General features: G+C 38.5%; 1 protein-coding gene across 1 annotated transcript in view; it reads left to right on the top strand.

The window, feature by feature from the left end:
• EDIL3 (EGF like repeats and discoidin domains 3) overlaps window positions 1–16,397 on the top strand; it is a 224,243-nt gene that overhangs the window by 170,200 nt on the left and 37,646 nt on the right. Inside the window, exons 7-9 of the mRNA XM_008923074.2 lie at window positions 2,382–2,537; window positions 3,609–3,753; window positions 8,449–8,633. Coding sequence (XP_008921322.1) covers window positions 2,382–2,537; window positions 3,609–3,753; window positions 8,449–8,633 — 486 coding nt within the window. The remainder of the gene's footprint in view (window positions 1–2,381; window positions 2,538–3,608; window positions 3,754–8,448; window positions 8,634–16,397) is intronic.

A 16,397-nucleotide genomic window follows, 5' to 3' on the forward strand; every position in this document is an offset into this window, starting at 1 on the left:
TTTGCATGATTATCTGGCCAAATCTTCCCTTCATTCAGTATGACTTTTTTTTTTTTTAGAGTTTCAACTACAGTGTGAAACTCTTTGACAGATTACTTTTGGGTGGGGTTTTTTTTGTCGTTGTTTTGCTTCTGAAGTGCAGTGGTTTATTTCTTGTGCATTGGATGTGGAGACTGGGGTGTGGAAAGGAGCCAGTGTGGGAATAGATCATCCAGTTGTTAAAGCCATGGTTTCATTACAAAATTACTCTCTATGGGTGAACAAGAGGGAAAAGAATCCCCATAAGTTCTCATCCGAAAAAACTCCCCAAGGTTATCATCTGGAAAAAGAAAAGTTTGTGGTTAAGCTGAAAGAATATTAGTTAAATGCATCACTGGATCACAGAAAATTTATTTGGTGTTGCGTGATATCTTCCTTTTCCAATTAAGTGAAATGTGAAGTTACTATCAGTCAGCAAATAATCAATGGCTGGTTTCTGTTTGAGTGTGCTTTCTAATTTATTTTTGGAGATGGTATTCACTTCATTATTAGCAATTTTGTAAATGCATGAAAAATTGGTCTACTTACCTATTTATTAATATTCTGAAATTCCATATAGAGAGTGAAATATGCATAAGAGACTTCCATAAATCTTTAACTGTTTACTATTCCATGTTAAATATATTTTTTATGTAGTTATGGGACTGATAGTCTCTATAGCTGTCCTTTTACAAATATAACATATTTGTTTGGGTTTGCTTTCCCCCCTGGGAGACCAGTAACTAGGGAAAAGAAGGTTTCCAAGACTGTAAAAAGTCATGGATCTCTTCTAATTTATACCTGTCTAAAATCCTGGCATGAGTCCATTCTCCTCACTAGAACTGAAAATGTTCCTCAGCTTTCCCTAGCCTGTGGGAAAGATCCTGTAAAAAAATCTGATCTTAAATAGGAAGCTTTTCCTCTCTCAGTGAGTCTAAACCTCGAAAATAAGCATTGTTTTTCAGAAGGTTTATGAGTGTTTATTAATTTCTTATGGGGAGAGCTATGATAAAACTACACCAAAAGCCAACTATTTCAGAGAAGCCGCAGAGAAATAGCCAGACTTCCTCCTGTTTCCCACTGTGTGCACAGTGAGATATTGAAACACTGAAGTCTGGTAATCTTGTATCCTTAATAGAGGTTAGATTATATTGCCAAGGGGAAGAAAGTCTTCAGACCACACTGCAAAGAATAAAGAGGTTAAGGTGTTTGGACAGCAGATACCTGATCTGTCTCCAAGTCCCCATCTGCCTGTGCTGGGACTGCTATTCCCAACAGTGGTGATTGCACTGGACCAGCTTCACTAATTGGGGAGCAGAGATAAGACTCATTTGGAGGAGGATGTTTGGACATTTGGAGTGCTAATGCTGTTCAATCATTATTTACCTGGGCCCAGTTGTTTGCTCTCCAGTATTTCCATTCACCTCCTCTTATCACACACCTTCACTCAGCTCTCATGATGTGACAGCTCTTTGTTAAGCTTTATTTGGTGCAAAAGTTGCAGATCTCAGCTGCCCACGAGGGGTAGAAGTGCAGCTGCCACCGATTGGCTCCATCACAGGGACGAGGCTGACAGTGACAACATTTTTTGGTTTGAATACCACATTCTGAACTTTTGGGGAATATAGTTGACTTACCATGTCCATAGGTGGATAAAGAAGTCAAAATTAAGGTTGGTGGAATACTGTTGAACTCTTCATTTGTTGATTCTGAACATCTTTATTTTGTCCTTCAAAGTATTGCCATCGGCTCAGACAAGTACACAGGGCATGTTTACATCCACTGATTGATATTTTGCTATTGACTGTTTTAAGATTAGCATTACAACCTTGATCTGTAGATATATGAATTTTCAGTGAGAATCAAGAAAAAGTATACTTCTTTGCTTTCAGAACTTCCATGTATCTTCACTGTCACAAAGAAATTTTGCCTGAATTTAACTTAGGATCTTTTGTATGGTATTGTAAATTGGCTTCTAATAGATCAGAAGATGCAGCCTTTGGTAAATTATCACTTTATTGCATTTATTTTTCAGGAAGGAAATATATATAGCAATATCCCAGTAATTCACCAATAATATTCTGTATAACCACAATATATGTATATATATATGTGTACACATACACATGAAATAAGCATAGTCCAGGCTTTTAGTTCAGTTTTTTCCATTCATTGTGTGCATTTGTGCATCAAATTAATGAAAGACAAAAGGAATTAATGCAAGTATAAAAACAGTAATTTAAATGATACAGCTATGCTTTTTTCTGTCATTTAAGAAAGGAAAGAAAAGAAGAATCAAAAGAATCAAGGATCAGAATTGTGCCTCTCAGATGCTTAGTGATGAAAATGTACTGTTATTTCAGATAAACCTGCAGAAGAAGATGCGAGTCACTGGAGTTATAACTCAAGGTGCCAAGAGGCTTGGGAGTCCAGAATACGTAAAATCTTATAAAATTGCATACAGTAATGATGGGAATTCTTGGACAATGTACAAAGTAAAAGGCACAAAGGAAGATATGGTAAGATTAAGTCATCTGTATCTGAATATCTCTTATGTTTTAGCTGCCTTTAGAAGTATGAGGCGTCAGTGTTACATAAGCCTAATTGCCTGGAAGTATGATATAGGTTTCATTATCATTATTTTTCTCTGAATTAAAAAAAAAAATAGCATCAACAAATTTACATTTTCTGTTTGCTAAGAATTTCTTATACTTTAATTGATGGTTTTATAAATACTATTTCCCCAAGCTAGAATAATCCTGTTTATTACACTTAACTGATTTTCATTTTAATTAGTTTACCAGTAATTACTCATTACTCTGTTTTCAATTTAGTTTTATTACAATGGCAGATTAGCATTAACCCTTGAACACATAGAACCCATTCATCAATGCTAATCTCTGTGCTGCACAAACGTATCATCCAGTGGGATGTGTGCGTATACAGTTTACAGTTACCAATTATTTTTGATGGAGTCATGCATACAAAGGAGCAAAAAAACCCCTTTACTGTGTAAGTTTACATAGAACTAATGCACTGTGAAGCATTACACATAGCTTCTCTATTAGGAAATTAAAATGCTGTGTGAGGAGGTATATAATGAGGGAAGAAAACACAGTACAAGGATATCTGGTTAGAGTGAGGAGTGAATAGAAGAATGCTGATAGGTTTAATTCAGCACCCCCTGTGATCAGTGGGAGGGTTACAGTCACTTCAGCGAGAGCTGGATCATGTTCTTGAACTTGAGGGGGAAAAAAATAAATGCCAATCAGCGTAAATAATTGCAGGCCAGATTGAATTGAGACTATTTAATACACTAATTAGAGAAGAAGGCATAATTTAGTTGCATTAATAGCTTCAGCTTCTGGGACTGACAAGATAGAAGCCCTGGTTTAAAGATGTCATGATGTGACTCAAAGGCAGGACATTTTGCTTAAAAACTTGTATCGGGCGCTAGAGATGCTGAAACAGCTGCTATTTGGGAAAAGTTTGCAGGGGCAGTCAAAACAGACGCTTTTGAGACATGAAAATTAACTGAACGTCCATCAATCCTCCTGGCATGTTTTTGTGAGTGTGCTATTTCGTCACAGGTGTTCCGTGGGAATGTGGACAACAACACCCCTTACACCAACTCCTTCACCCCACCCATCAAGTCCCAGTACATTCGGCTGTACCCTCAGGTGTGCAGGAGGCACTGCACACTGAGAATGGAGCTCCTGGGCTGTGAACTCACAGGTGGGGTTCCTGCAGTCGTCAAGCACCGGGCAGGTCTAAACTGTGCACTTGTTTTGTCCCTAGTGAAACGTAGTTTCGTTTGTGCCTGTTTGTCCACACAGTTACTCACCTCTTTTTCTGTGCGTTATACAACCAGCAACACTTAGCTAAGCGACGTCAGTGACAACAGTAGGGCAGTAAGAGTAGTAAGGCAATGTTGTGTCAAGCTAATAACGCTTGGTAAATTTTTCTGTGCACCTCCAGTCATACGTGACCTAGACAAGCTCGTTTATGACAGTTTTAGTGAGTGTCAATGGATATCAGTACTCGTAATGTCCCACACCGAGCAGACCGCGAGACAGGGAGTCTCTAACTCAAAGGTGCACTCAGCACAGCCTAAACAAAGGGTTGAAAATGGTTCCTGAGACTCTAGAGCTGGCTGTACATTGGAGCAGCAGGGATCGAACCTGACATGGGTAATTAATTCCTCCTAGCTTCTGGGTGACACCACCAGTGTGCTCTGTGACACCCTCCAGGGGACAAACATACTTCCACTGCCTTCTAGGACCACTCAAAGTGCAACAAGAAACATTTGACTGGGCTGCTTTAATCAAGATTTCAGTTTGGATTTGTTCTGTGGATTTAGCAGGAGCAGGGATTGCATCTTGCAGCTAAAAGTAATGAACAATTGGAGCCAATATAAACCCTCTTAAGATTCGTAGAGTGGGTCTGAAATGTAAAGCCTGACCTCCAGCCACTTTCTACATGAACCGTGTTCTCTTACAAATTCAGTAAAGCATGTAAATTTTTTATATTTTTCAAGAGATAAACCTTTTACTGGTAGGAACACTCCACTGAATTCATTTAGGAATGATTTTTATGTGGCTGCCTGCTTACTGTACAAACAATAGTCATCCAGTTCACGAATGATACATCAAAACAGCTGGAGTTAAATAATTCTCAGTCCTCTAGTGGCATCAAAACCAGATTCAGAAATGAAAAGTTAATACATTAATCTCAGTGTAGCCCTTTTCCAATACAGATAGGTTTAAAAGTAAATAGAAATTTCTGTCTAGCTGCTTTAGTCTATTAGATTTATTTTTTTATGTCTTCCATTTCTGGAACCACAATTTAGAGTAAGTCCTTGCCAGAATGACCAGGAATTGTTTTGCTCAAAGAACTGTGAAAGCCACTGCAGTGAATTCATTTCAGTGGTGTCCTAACAGTTTCAAGGTCATCATTTCTTAAAACTGTGGGCAGCCAGCGCTCAGCAGAACAATTTCAGCCTTACTGAAAGAAGAGTAGAATTATAGAGACTAATTTGCTCATAATTCCAGGTGGCCTGTCTTGGACAGAAAAGCATTTTGAGAGCTCTGGCTTCTTTAACATGTCCTGGTGTTAGAGGAGGGGGTCACTGCTGAACAGAGGGAGACTTGAAGCACCAGATCATCATAAAAACTAATTCTTTTTTAGGACAAACTTCAACAAAATATTCAATACAATCTGCTTTAGTCTCATAAATAGATTTACTCACGAGGACCCACAGTCAGACCTTATTGAAAACCACAATCAATGCTAGTGGAGTTGGCCATCAATAAATTAGACATTAATTTTCATGGCCTTGTGTTCCTGCCTCGCTTGTGTTTTGCACATCTCTGTGTCCTAAATTCCCTTCCCTACATAGAGTATTGATGTGAGGAGAGAAACAGATCACAGCTACTGTTTATTAGAATGCCTTTATTCATTAAGCTGTTATTAATAGCTGCGGCATGAAGCTGCTGTTTTAAAAACAGATCACTGTTCGCACAACACAGTTGCTTACTCATGGATTCAGTCACAAATTCAAACATCCATGTCCATGCAAGCAGTCCCTACCAAATGCTATTAATAATCATGTATGTTAGTGCCTATGCACCAATTCAGCCAACTCTTGGTGTTTTGGCTTTCTCAATTCTTGCAGAGGGGTGTTGGTCCCAAGAACTTGAACACCCTTGTGATACCCACAGCATCTCCTGAGTGTGTAACTTTCATTTTCTTTGGGCATGTTGTTCCCTGGTAACTGTTTCTCTGTCTTGACAGTATTTATAGGTACCATTTACACAAAGCTCACACAAAAGGGGACTTCGTAACACCTGCATTTAATACCACATTCCCCTTTCCTTGTTTGTCCTCAGCACTATCTAATCTGAAAAGGAATCCTATGGTCATTATATCAAGGCCAGGTTGGATGGGACTCTGAGCAACCTGGTCTAGTGGAAGGTGTCCTTGCCTTTGGCAGGGGGTTGGAACTGGATGAGCTTTAAGATCCGTTCCAAGCCAGGCCATTCTATGATTCATTAACATGAAGAAAAATTGTAAAATCTCTCAATTTTTAGAAAAGAAAAATATCACAGTATTAATCAAAACAAATTCACCTTTGCCCTCAAATAATTGACATATGCTGCTTTTGCCAATACTATGTGAATTTTTGTCGAAGATGAGATGTATGCAGACCTTTGCAAGCACATCCCTCTGTGAGCTTGCCTTCATTACATTGAATATTTAAGATTTCCTTCGAGGGTTTGAGTTTTCTTGAAAGAAGAGCTAGATTAAGGTCATGGTACAGAATTCAGGCTGAAGAGTAAAAGATTGTACCCTTGGGAGAGTCAACAATCCACACACTACAAAATTGAAAGAATTGAATTCTTTCAATTTTCAGATGCTAATCCATACTCATCCTCATTAATCCCCTGCTTCTGTTTCCCCAAGCCAGACCAAATAAGAAGTATAATAAGATAAAACTAGATAGAATTAAACATACAGAGGTATCAGGTATAATTTATCACAGATGGAGATATCCAAAGCATCTCAAACATTCTTAGCTAAGATGCTCCACTGGGCATAAGCCATAAGTATGCCTGCATGAGCTCTCACAAACTTTAACAGGTGGCAAAAGTGTGAGTGGAAATTGAATTGTCATGTCACAGGGACATGGCAAAGCAAATTGAAAGATTGAAAGATCTCCTCCTCCTCCAGTGAGGAGGAGATGTCCTGGGAAAACATAAGCATTATTGTAATTGCATTTCTGTGAGATATAACTGTCTGTAGACACAAAGTAGACCATCCAAATTGTCATTGTCTACTGCTGTTGAAGTTGGGAAAAGACAGGGTGTGCTGTTGCTCTCTGTGACACAGCACCAAGGCATTTTACTGCCACCCATGTGCATCATGTTTGTCTCTTCTGGTTCCTGTTGCTCTTCTCAGTTTCTCCTGTTACCTTTAACAACTGTCTTCCCACTCCCTCTGGGGCCACGGAGGAGGCAGGCAAGTGTAAAATCCCATTAATTCATGCACGCATGCACAGGCAGACACAGCTGTTGTTTCATAGATCAATAATAGTGCTCAGAAAAGATAGAACTATTTTTGATGGTTTGGGCCAGCACTGAAACACAACTTTGACAGCCCCTGTTTTTGTGTCAGGAGCCTCCTTCAGGTTCCTGGGATGAAACATCTCTGCTGACAGCCCTTGTGATCCTGGAGTGATACTTCAGAATTTAATAATAAGGAAAGTCCTTTTCTAAAGCAATAGATTAATCTGTCTCATTTGTATTATCAATTGCTCCCTCCTACTCCCAGGAAAATTGTTTTGTTGTTGTTTTGAACTAGGCAGTCCATTCTACAGACAAGGCTGTGCAATTTCATTTGTACACTGAGAATCAGTTCTGAAAGACTGGGTTTTTTTAAAAAAATTTAACTGCGTTTTCTCACATTTCTAATTTCTTTGTTTGACTTTTTAAAAAATTTAATACAAAACATCAATATTCAAAATTTAAATACAGGACATACTGCATTAAAGATGTTAACATAATGTTAACATTATGTGTCTCTAGTAACGTGTATTTGCTCCTGCTGTTAGCCGCCTATGAAGGGCCTATGGTCTTAAATTCCTGATTGAATCTTTTCATAATTCCACTTAATTCTGTGTTTTAAACCTATGGGAGAAACACAATGTAGAGTCTTTGACTAAAATGAGAAAACAGATTTTTTTTTCCTGTTTTCATGGAGAACAGAGAAAGGAGAAGCCTAAGATCTATATTTTGCTACAACCAAAATAATTCAATTATGTGGGATGTCCACAAACAAATAAACCATTAACTCTTGATTTCTCTTAAGTTATAATTTCCAACTATTCTTCGTCCTTCACAGTTGTTTTTCTGTGGCCTTCCGCTCCTTCAGTAGGTTTTTGTGCTTTCTAGAATTTTAACCAGATGTCAAGTAATTTAGAGGTGTAAAAAATCTCAGTATTGTTAACATTTTACTTCAGCAGTGGCTTCATGAAAAATTAATATTTCTTCAGTAGACAAACACATGGTTGAAGCAGGGTGACATAAAAGCATGAGAATATCAAGCTGAACAAGGGGAACAGTAGGAAGCTGCTGAATGGGAAAATAAAAGCAAGATAAGCAGAGACAAAATTGTCTTTTCAGTTTGTTTGTCTTCATAAATTTGTGCCAGGATAAGATAAGTTGAATTCTCTATCTTAGTTTTGACTCACCCAAGCAATTGTTGAAATAAAGTGCCTCAATTTGGCTATTTTTCATTTATTTGTTCCTTCAACAATAGTCTTGATTAAATCCTTTTCTTTGAGAACTGCAGGGTTTTTTTCCACAACAGAAAAATCTAAACCACTCACAGAGATAAGTAGATAGTGCCCCTGACCTTATCTTGCTGTTGCAGGTTGCTCTGAGCCCCTAGGGATGAAATCAGGACACATACAGGACTTTCAAATCACTGCCTCCAGTGTTTTCCGTACGCTCAACATGGACATGTTTGCTTGGGAGCCCAGGAAGGCCCGGCTGGACAAGCAAGGCAAGGTTAATGCCTGGACCTCAGGCCACAACGACCAGTCACAGTGGCTGCAGGTAAAGTTTCATGCGTATTTTCCCAAATATTTGTCTCCTTTGTGTTTCAGGTATGGGGACGGTTCTCTGGTTTAGGGTTATATCCATATTCTTCTGTTTCTGAGTGTAACCATCCTAACTCTGCCACATATAGGAAGCCCAATTGATCTTCATGTCTCTGATACCACAGTTGCAGAAAACACTGCTAGGGGGATGCCTCTACTCTCCCCAGTAGCCACAAATTTTCCTTTTTTAATGAACAAAAACAGTAGTTGCAGATCTGTTTCACTGAATTTTCCTCTTTTGTTGAGAGGCACTAATTTTCTTTTCTTCCCTTCTGTACTTCCAAAGCTCCTTGGAAAAGTGTGTTTACTTTCAGCTTTTTGCACCCTAGCAAATCCTGCTCATAGAAATTATCTTTGTCTAACTGAGGCTGCTCAAAACCACCTCCTGACACAACTGGGGCCAGAAAGGCTGATTCAGCACACAAATTCATTATAAAACTGTGCATGGGGTTGTTTTCAGCCCGAGAGTGATTTATACAAGTCACTAATGTGAGAAATTGCAATAAATCACTGGTGTGGAAGCCTATTTGACCAGTCAGTGACACATTTACATTTTTTGAACTGTGGAAGATGGCAGTGTTTTCAGTCAGCTGCCAGTTTGCAGTGCAGTTCTCGGTGGGAAGCCTCAATAGCACTAGACATGGCTACGAACCCCTTGCAATCTTTCCACATATAAATTATGACATATTAGCTTTTCTACCTACAGTTGCTAAGCAAGTCAGGAACGCTATTACTATTTTTTTTTCTCCCAAGTTTACAACATTTTGCAGAGAGGAAGCAGCAGTTGCCTCGTCTGTTTAACTGAAGATCCTGGAATTTACCAAAAGCTTTTTTTAGAGCAGCTTGTTGAAACAGCAGTTAGAAACTTCTGAAGAAAAGGAAAAATTTATTTTTGTGTTTTATGGTGGAAAAGCGGATGAAATTATTCTCCACATGAAAGAGAGACAGTTGTCTCATATTTAGCCTCATCGGGGAAACCAAGGGTGTACAGAGACTCGACAGAAATTTCCTGCTGTGTGTTCTTGCTCCTATGGGTAACAGTGGGTTTTTAATTAAGTACAGATGGCAAGGGCCTGTAGAGTTAATCCTTATATTCTAAAATTCTTCATACTGTTCTAAGTCTTGATATATTTGAATTAATCTGAACCTACAAATTTAATCTGAGCACTTGCACAATCTCTGTGTCCTTGAAGTGTCAGGAATACTACTTATTTTCTGGTCAAAAAGGAAGCTGTGAAGAAATACTCATCTTTTAGTTAATTTGTCATATGGCTCTGTACTCAGTTCAGTAACTTTGCAGGAATATGAGCAATTTACCTTTTCCTGAAGATCATTCTGCATAATGATATTTCAGAGGATCCTAACACTTCTTTGAAAAAAAACCAAACCCCAAAAGATGCTAAAACTACTTGTTTTTTCAGTGCTTAAGCTGGTCATTAGCTTCTACTGTAGGCTGCTTCTTCTCAGTTTAGTCCATGGGTAAAGATGGTCTCACATGCTTCAAGTGTAAGTAATGATTCTATAACAGAGACATGTCTATCATTTGAATTCGTTGGTTCCTTTTTGTTCTCTTTGTTGGTAGTTCTCTGTTTTTTTGTTTGTTTGGGTGTGTTTTTTTTCCTTAAAACACAGTGGTTTGTATTACAACCTTTTAACACATTGACTGAAAATTTATCATCATGCTGTTTCTACAGAGTTTAATCAAAACACATCTGTAAGAAAAAGCAGGTGGAAGCAAACTTATCTGTATGCCGTGTTCCCTCAGCCATTACATATTGCAAGGAATTAGCCCAGTAGTGATTCCATGGTATCCTAAAATAGGCTTAAAATAAGGTATTTAACCCAGATTTCTGGATTTTGCTAAAGTAGCTGGCCTAGTAATATGATATCTACTGCGTTAGCTTTCCATGCCTTTTGAGTGTTCTCCACATGTCTTTCTTGGTTTATATTTTATAATTTTAACTAGAAAGACTATAAAGTTGGATAAAAGCCTACTGACTGCCTTTAAAAATTACTGTTGTGTTATATGGACAGCTTGAAAAGATCTGTTCTCACTAACAATTTTTGGGAGATATCCTTGCCTAAATGTCTCTGCTATCTATTATTCCTCTGTTTAAAAGCTGACATATATCTCAGGGCACCTGCTGTGATAATGGTTGCTGAGAGGTGATGTTTGCGTCATGCTTAAATGCCACTTGCACTAGAGACAAATTCTTCTCTGTCATGAGTTGTGATTCTTTTACTCAGTTTTCTACCAAAAAGGAAAACACTGAGTCCTCCATGTATTTTAAAATGCAGCTATTAGCAAGTAGGCTTTTTGTTTTAAAGGAGTTTCGGTCGATGCATTCATAATTCAGCTTCCGAGGTGGGAATATGAAGTATTTTGTGTCTCCATGCACGGACCGTGCATTTTCAGGCACAAGAAGAATACTCGCCTGTATTGGTGCTGCAGTTGTTGAAAATCTGTTTTGACCTAGGCTCTGCAAATTCCAGATTCCCTAGACAATACTCCTTTACCCCAAACACTATCACTAGTGATGGAAGAAAGTATTTTTTTGATATGAAGGGAAAGTTAAATAAATGAGATGACCAAAATGGTAGCTCAGTTGTAAACTGGGGATGAATTCCCCCACATGCTTCCTCAAAGACACTCTTGTTCTTTTTTTAAAGATGATGCTGCTAGGTTTTGGAGTGCTTAGGCTCCTTCTGGACACAATCCAGGACTGTTATTCCATGTGGTTACCTCACTCCCCATTTCTTCAGTATTTGACATTAAAGGAAGTGTTACAGAACTTTCTACCTTAAGCCCAAAAATGAGGCACTGAGTCTATAAAGATTATTGAAAATAAATGCTACTGATCTTTCAGATGCTTGGAGACTGCTCTTGTAAATGGATTTTTGCCATTCCATATCTCATTTTCCTAGCCCAGACTGTCATCCAAAAGAGTTAACATTTTCCTCCAAACCCATATCCACTCTACTCTTAATTTTCTTCTCCCCCCTCCACCATCTTCTTTACATATATTGTTTTGTGTGTTATCCTAGTCCCAACTTTACGATAGTACAACAGTTTTGTTGTAGTTTATCTTAAAACTGGTGATATGGTGGGTTTTTGAGGGCAACAGCAACATCATAATCTAATGTTTCTTCTGCTGATTGTGTGTGATGGGATCAGCTAAGCACTGTTAAGAGAAAAAAACAATTGCTGATAAAGATAACAGATTGTTTGAAAATAGGCAAAGCAATCGTCATACCTACTCATTTTAAAAATGTTATGATTGCCAGCAGTAAAATAGATTTGGGTTGGGTATTTTCCTGCCAACCTAAACTCCAGTATTAGACAATATTACTGAGATTTTTTCATCTACGCCATTGGAAAAGAATTGTCTCAGTGCTGCAATCAAATTAGTCTTTCAGTTTAATACACAACCATCTTTTTTTACATCAAAATACCTCTTGTTTGAAAACAAAGGCAAAATTATATTCCAAATAATTATCCTCTTTTTGTTATACATTTACGAAGCCATCTTTATCATGCCATCATTGGATCTACTCATGTTCATTTTCTATCACTTATTTACAGTGTTTAAGCTTCTAAGTGATCAAATGAGAAGGTTGTTAAAATGTTGAGCCAGACCCAGCTTCTTGTCAGTTTGTTTTGGGTTTTTTAGAGAGGACTTTACAGGACTGAAAATGGGTCTTTACTCTGTCAGCCACAGAGAGAGATGGACAATTATTTTAAGCTAGGACACAAATTTTTGAATGAGGAAAGTTACAGAAGGTGAATATTTCCTTTTTTAACTATTGGAAGAGAAGGTTATTTTTCATCTAGTATTGGTTAGCTGAGCTTATTTTAATGATAGGTGTTAACTCTGTGCCTAAAAATATTGTTTCCTCTTTCTCATGGTATTTGCTTCTTGTCTGTTACTGCACCTGACTCTTTTTCCTCCTTTTTGCTGCATTAACCTGTTTATTCGTAAAGAATTTTAGAGGGTTTTTATATAGGAAATCACTATATTGATTCCTAAATTATGAAAACAACTCCTAATGAGAAAATTCTGTGGATTGTTTAATTATCTTTTGAATTGTGTCATTAGCAAAGCACATATTACTACCAGTACTGTTTAAAGTAGTCAAATAAGTGATTTAAGTCTGGCCACCAGCTTAAATTGTTTTAACACACTGTAGTGGGTGACCCTGGCCAGATGCCAGGAACCTACTAAAACCACTCGCTCGCTCGCTCTCTGCAACCGGACAGAGGAGAGAGAAAAAAATCAACTAAGGATTCACGAGTTGAGATAACAGCTGGGAGAGGTCAGTTACTGATTACTTCATGGGCAAAACAGACTCGAAGTAGGGATTGTACTTAAATTTATTACTAACAGGATAAGAGGCAAAGACTGAGAAATAGTCTTAAAAAACACCTTCTCCCTCCTCCTCCCTAGCAGTGCAGGGGGACGGGGAATGGGGGTTATGGTCAGTTGTTGTTTCTGCTGCTGCTCAGGGAGAGGAGTCCTTCCCCTGCTCCTGTGGAGTCCCTTCCATGGGAGACAGTCCTTGATGGACCTCTCCAGCATGAGTCCATCCCTCAGGCAACAGTTCTTCCCAGACTGCTGTCCTGTGGGTCACTCCTCCATGGGGTGTAGTCTTCATGAATGAGCTGCTCCACTGTGGGTCCCCCATAAGGGCCACAAGTCCTACCCATGAAAAACCTGCTCCAGCGTGGGTTTCCCTCTCCACTGGCTGCAGGTCTCCAGCAGGACCCTGCTGCATCTTAGGCCTCCCACAAGATCACAGCCTCCTTCATGCATCCACCTGCTCCAGCATGGGCTCCTCCATGGGCTGCAGGTGGGTCTCTGCACCCCAATGGCCCTCCATGGGCTGCAGGGGCACAGCTGCTCCACCGTGGTCTGCACCACAAGCCACAGGAGCCTCAGCACCAGCACCTGGAGCACCTCCTGCCCCTCCTGCACTGACCTTGGTGTCTACATTGTTGTTCTCGTGTTCTCACTCCGCTCTTCCCTGGCTGGAATTCTTTCTGCTCAACAACCTTATGTTCTTAAATATGTTATCACAGAGTCATTACTATTACTCCTGATTGGCTCGGCCTTGGCCAGTGGCAGGAAGTCCATCCTGGAGCCGTCTGGCATTGGCTCCATGGGACCAGGGAAGCCTCTAGCAGCTTCTAACAGAAGCTACCCCTGTAGCCCCCCTGGCTACCAAAACCCAGCCACAGAAACCCACTACACCCCCACACTCTGGAGGGAAAAAAGAAAAACAAACAAACAAACAACAGCAGAAAAAAAACCCACAAAAAAACAACAAAAAAAAACCAACTCAAAATCAACAACAAAAAAGCCCTCCAGAAAATGCTTAAAAACAACTTAATTAAATATTGACTTGGAAGACAGAAAATTGGAATAGGATGAAATGTTCATTTAAGACCAATCTAGTAATTAACATGATGAGGTAACTGCATGACTTCTTGCTTGGACTGCTAAGACATTCATCCTGACTAGTCTTGGGAAGATACAGTGTTCTGTAGGAGATGTGAACTTAGATTTTAAACGAAGGACATGTATTTCTCTGCAGCTGCAATAAACCACAGCCATCACCAACAGGTCAGGAAAGGAATCCATGTCCTTTAGTGGAACAGTAATAAAAGTTGTCTCTGGTTCTCCAGATGAAGAGTTGGTACTGGTTTTTTATCAGAATTTCTCACAATTTTAATATTCTCAGACTTCAGATGACAGAAAGGAAGTTGTGCAGAAATCGACCTCCCTTTGTGCTTTTTATTGGAATACGGAAAGATCTTTACAGTCAACACTGGTCATGTTACCTCTTCACTGCAAAATCACCTTCCTTTTCTTCCTGTCCTTGGCAAGGCAGCAGTCATTTCTTCTTGAAGGATTTAATTTGGGTCCTTGGTTTGAGTAGTTTCACAGGGTGATACTCTATTCACAATCTGATAGTTCACAGGATACAGCAACACCTCAAGGCAGATTGGGAAAAAATTATTGATACTTTAGTATTTTCTTTCCCATATTTTGCCAGAAACTCACTATAGATAAATTTTCTTATTAAAAGAAACCTGTAGTGGAATAAGGTAGTAATGGTCAAAGAATTCTGAGTCAAAGACAAAAGCAGATAAAGAGTGATGCCCACTTCTAAACTTCACACTGCTGAATTTACTGATTTTGCACTACCTAGGCTAGAATGCCAAACAGGTCTCTTCATTCACTTCTTCACGTGCCCATAAACCATAGACTTAATTTTGAAACTAGATGGTCACTATTTGTTTTTAAGACAGCATGCAGCTCAAGATAATCAGCAAGCTTTTTTTCATCTTTTTTTTAATTGTCTGCATATTGCCAATGTGTTTTTAAGACTACTAACAAAAACATATCTCACAGAAGTTGTATGCCTACTCTCAGTTATCTTCCAGCAGCATTTGATGGCCATTTCAGAGGTCACACTTTAACCCCATTTTTCCCGCTAAATCATTTCAAGTTAAATACATTATTCACATTAATAATGTAACTAAATTATGCATTTCAGCTTTGCCCTTTCTAAATTGCTTTTGACTTTGCAAAGCTTTCTTCTGCAATTCATTTTATGGAAATGTTTATAGTAGTAATTGAATTTAAGCCCTGAAATTAAATAAGACAGCATAAAATCTTGAGTTATTTTGCCTTTTCAATGCTTTATTTAGGCTGTATTATATCATTTAGGTAGCAAAGTCTGGAGCCTCAGTAGAATCATTGATTTTACTCTGGCAAAATACAAAGAGATTATTAGAAGGACAGGCAGACTACAAGAGCTCTTTGTTGCAAGATGTCCAGGAAATAGGTATAAGATAGATACAGTATCTCTATATCCTGTGATCAAAATTTGTATGATGTCACCTTCATAGAATCATAGAATTGTCAAGGTTGGAAAAGACTTTTAAGATCATCAAGTACAACTATCGACCCAGCACTTCCACTAAACCATGGACAGGTACAAAGGAAGGACTCTATCTCACCTGTAAATTAGCTGTGGTTAAGATTTTGTGGGAGGAAAATGTTGTATTGCACAAAGTCTGTTCATTGGATTATATTCCATACTCTTTCTGTTAAACCCTCAGTAAAATCTAAGGAGCTGAACCAGTGCTTCAGAACCTGTCTTTGAGACATAAGAAATTCATCATCACTAAGAAAAATTACTTGAGAAGTTTCCATAAACAGGAAACTAGCTCTAAAGAATTGCAAGAGGATACTGTCAGTTTCCTTACTGACTTGCAGTTTTTCTCTGTGTATCACTCCCCTGCAAATGTCAGTTAAATTGAGTAATGACCCATTTCCTATTACAATAACAGGTTTTGATCTCACTCTAGAAAATCTGGGAGTATAAGCAAAAAGTCCCTGGTTTTTCTGAACTTTGATGTACACAGGATCTGAGTCTGAATTGAGTTTTTTTATTGCTGTGTATTTATAGTGGAAATTTTGATATTGCTTGATGCCAGTAGCAGCATCTTCTGAGAACACCACCCATGAAATTTTAATGGAAAGACATTAGTTTTCCACTGTTTTAAATGCCTGCCTGTTTTACCAAGCTATCATTTTCACTGGTTTGAAATAATGTTCTGTGTCTATTTTTGAAACTAAAGTGTATTTTCCTTGCCCTCCCTTAAAGTAATGAAATAGCTACAAAATTGTCTAGGTAGGAATATAGAAGAAAA

This window comes from Manacus vitellinus, unplaced genomic scaffold (genome assembly GCF_001715985.3).
Source record: "Manacus vitellinus isolate BGI_N305 unplaced genomic scaffold, ASM171598v3 scaffold_23_pilon, whole genome shotgun sequence".
Classification (NCBI taxonomy): domain Eukaryota; kingdom Metazoa; phylum Chordata; class Aves; order Passeriformes; family Pipridae; genus Manacus; species Manacus vitellinus.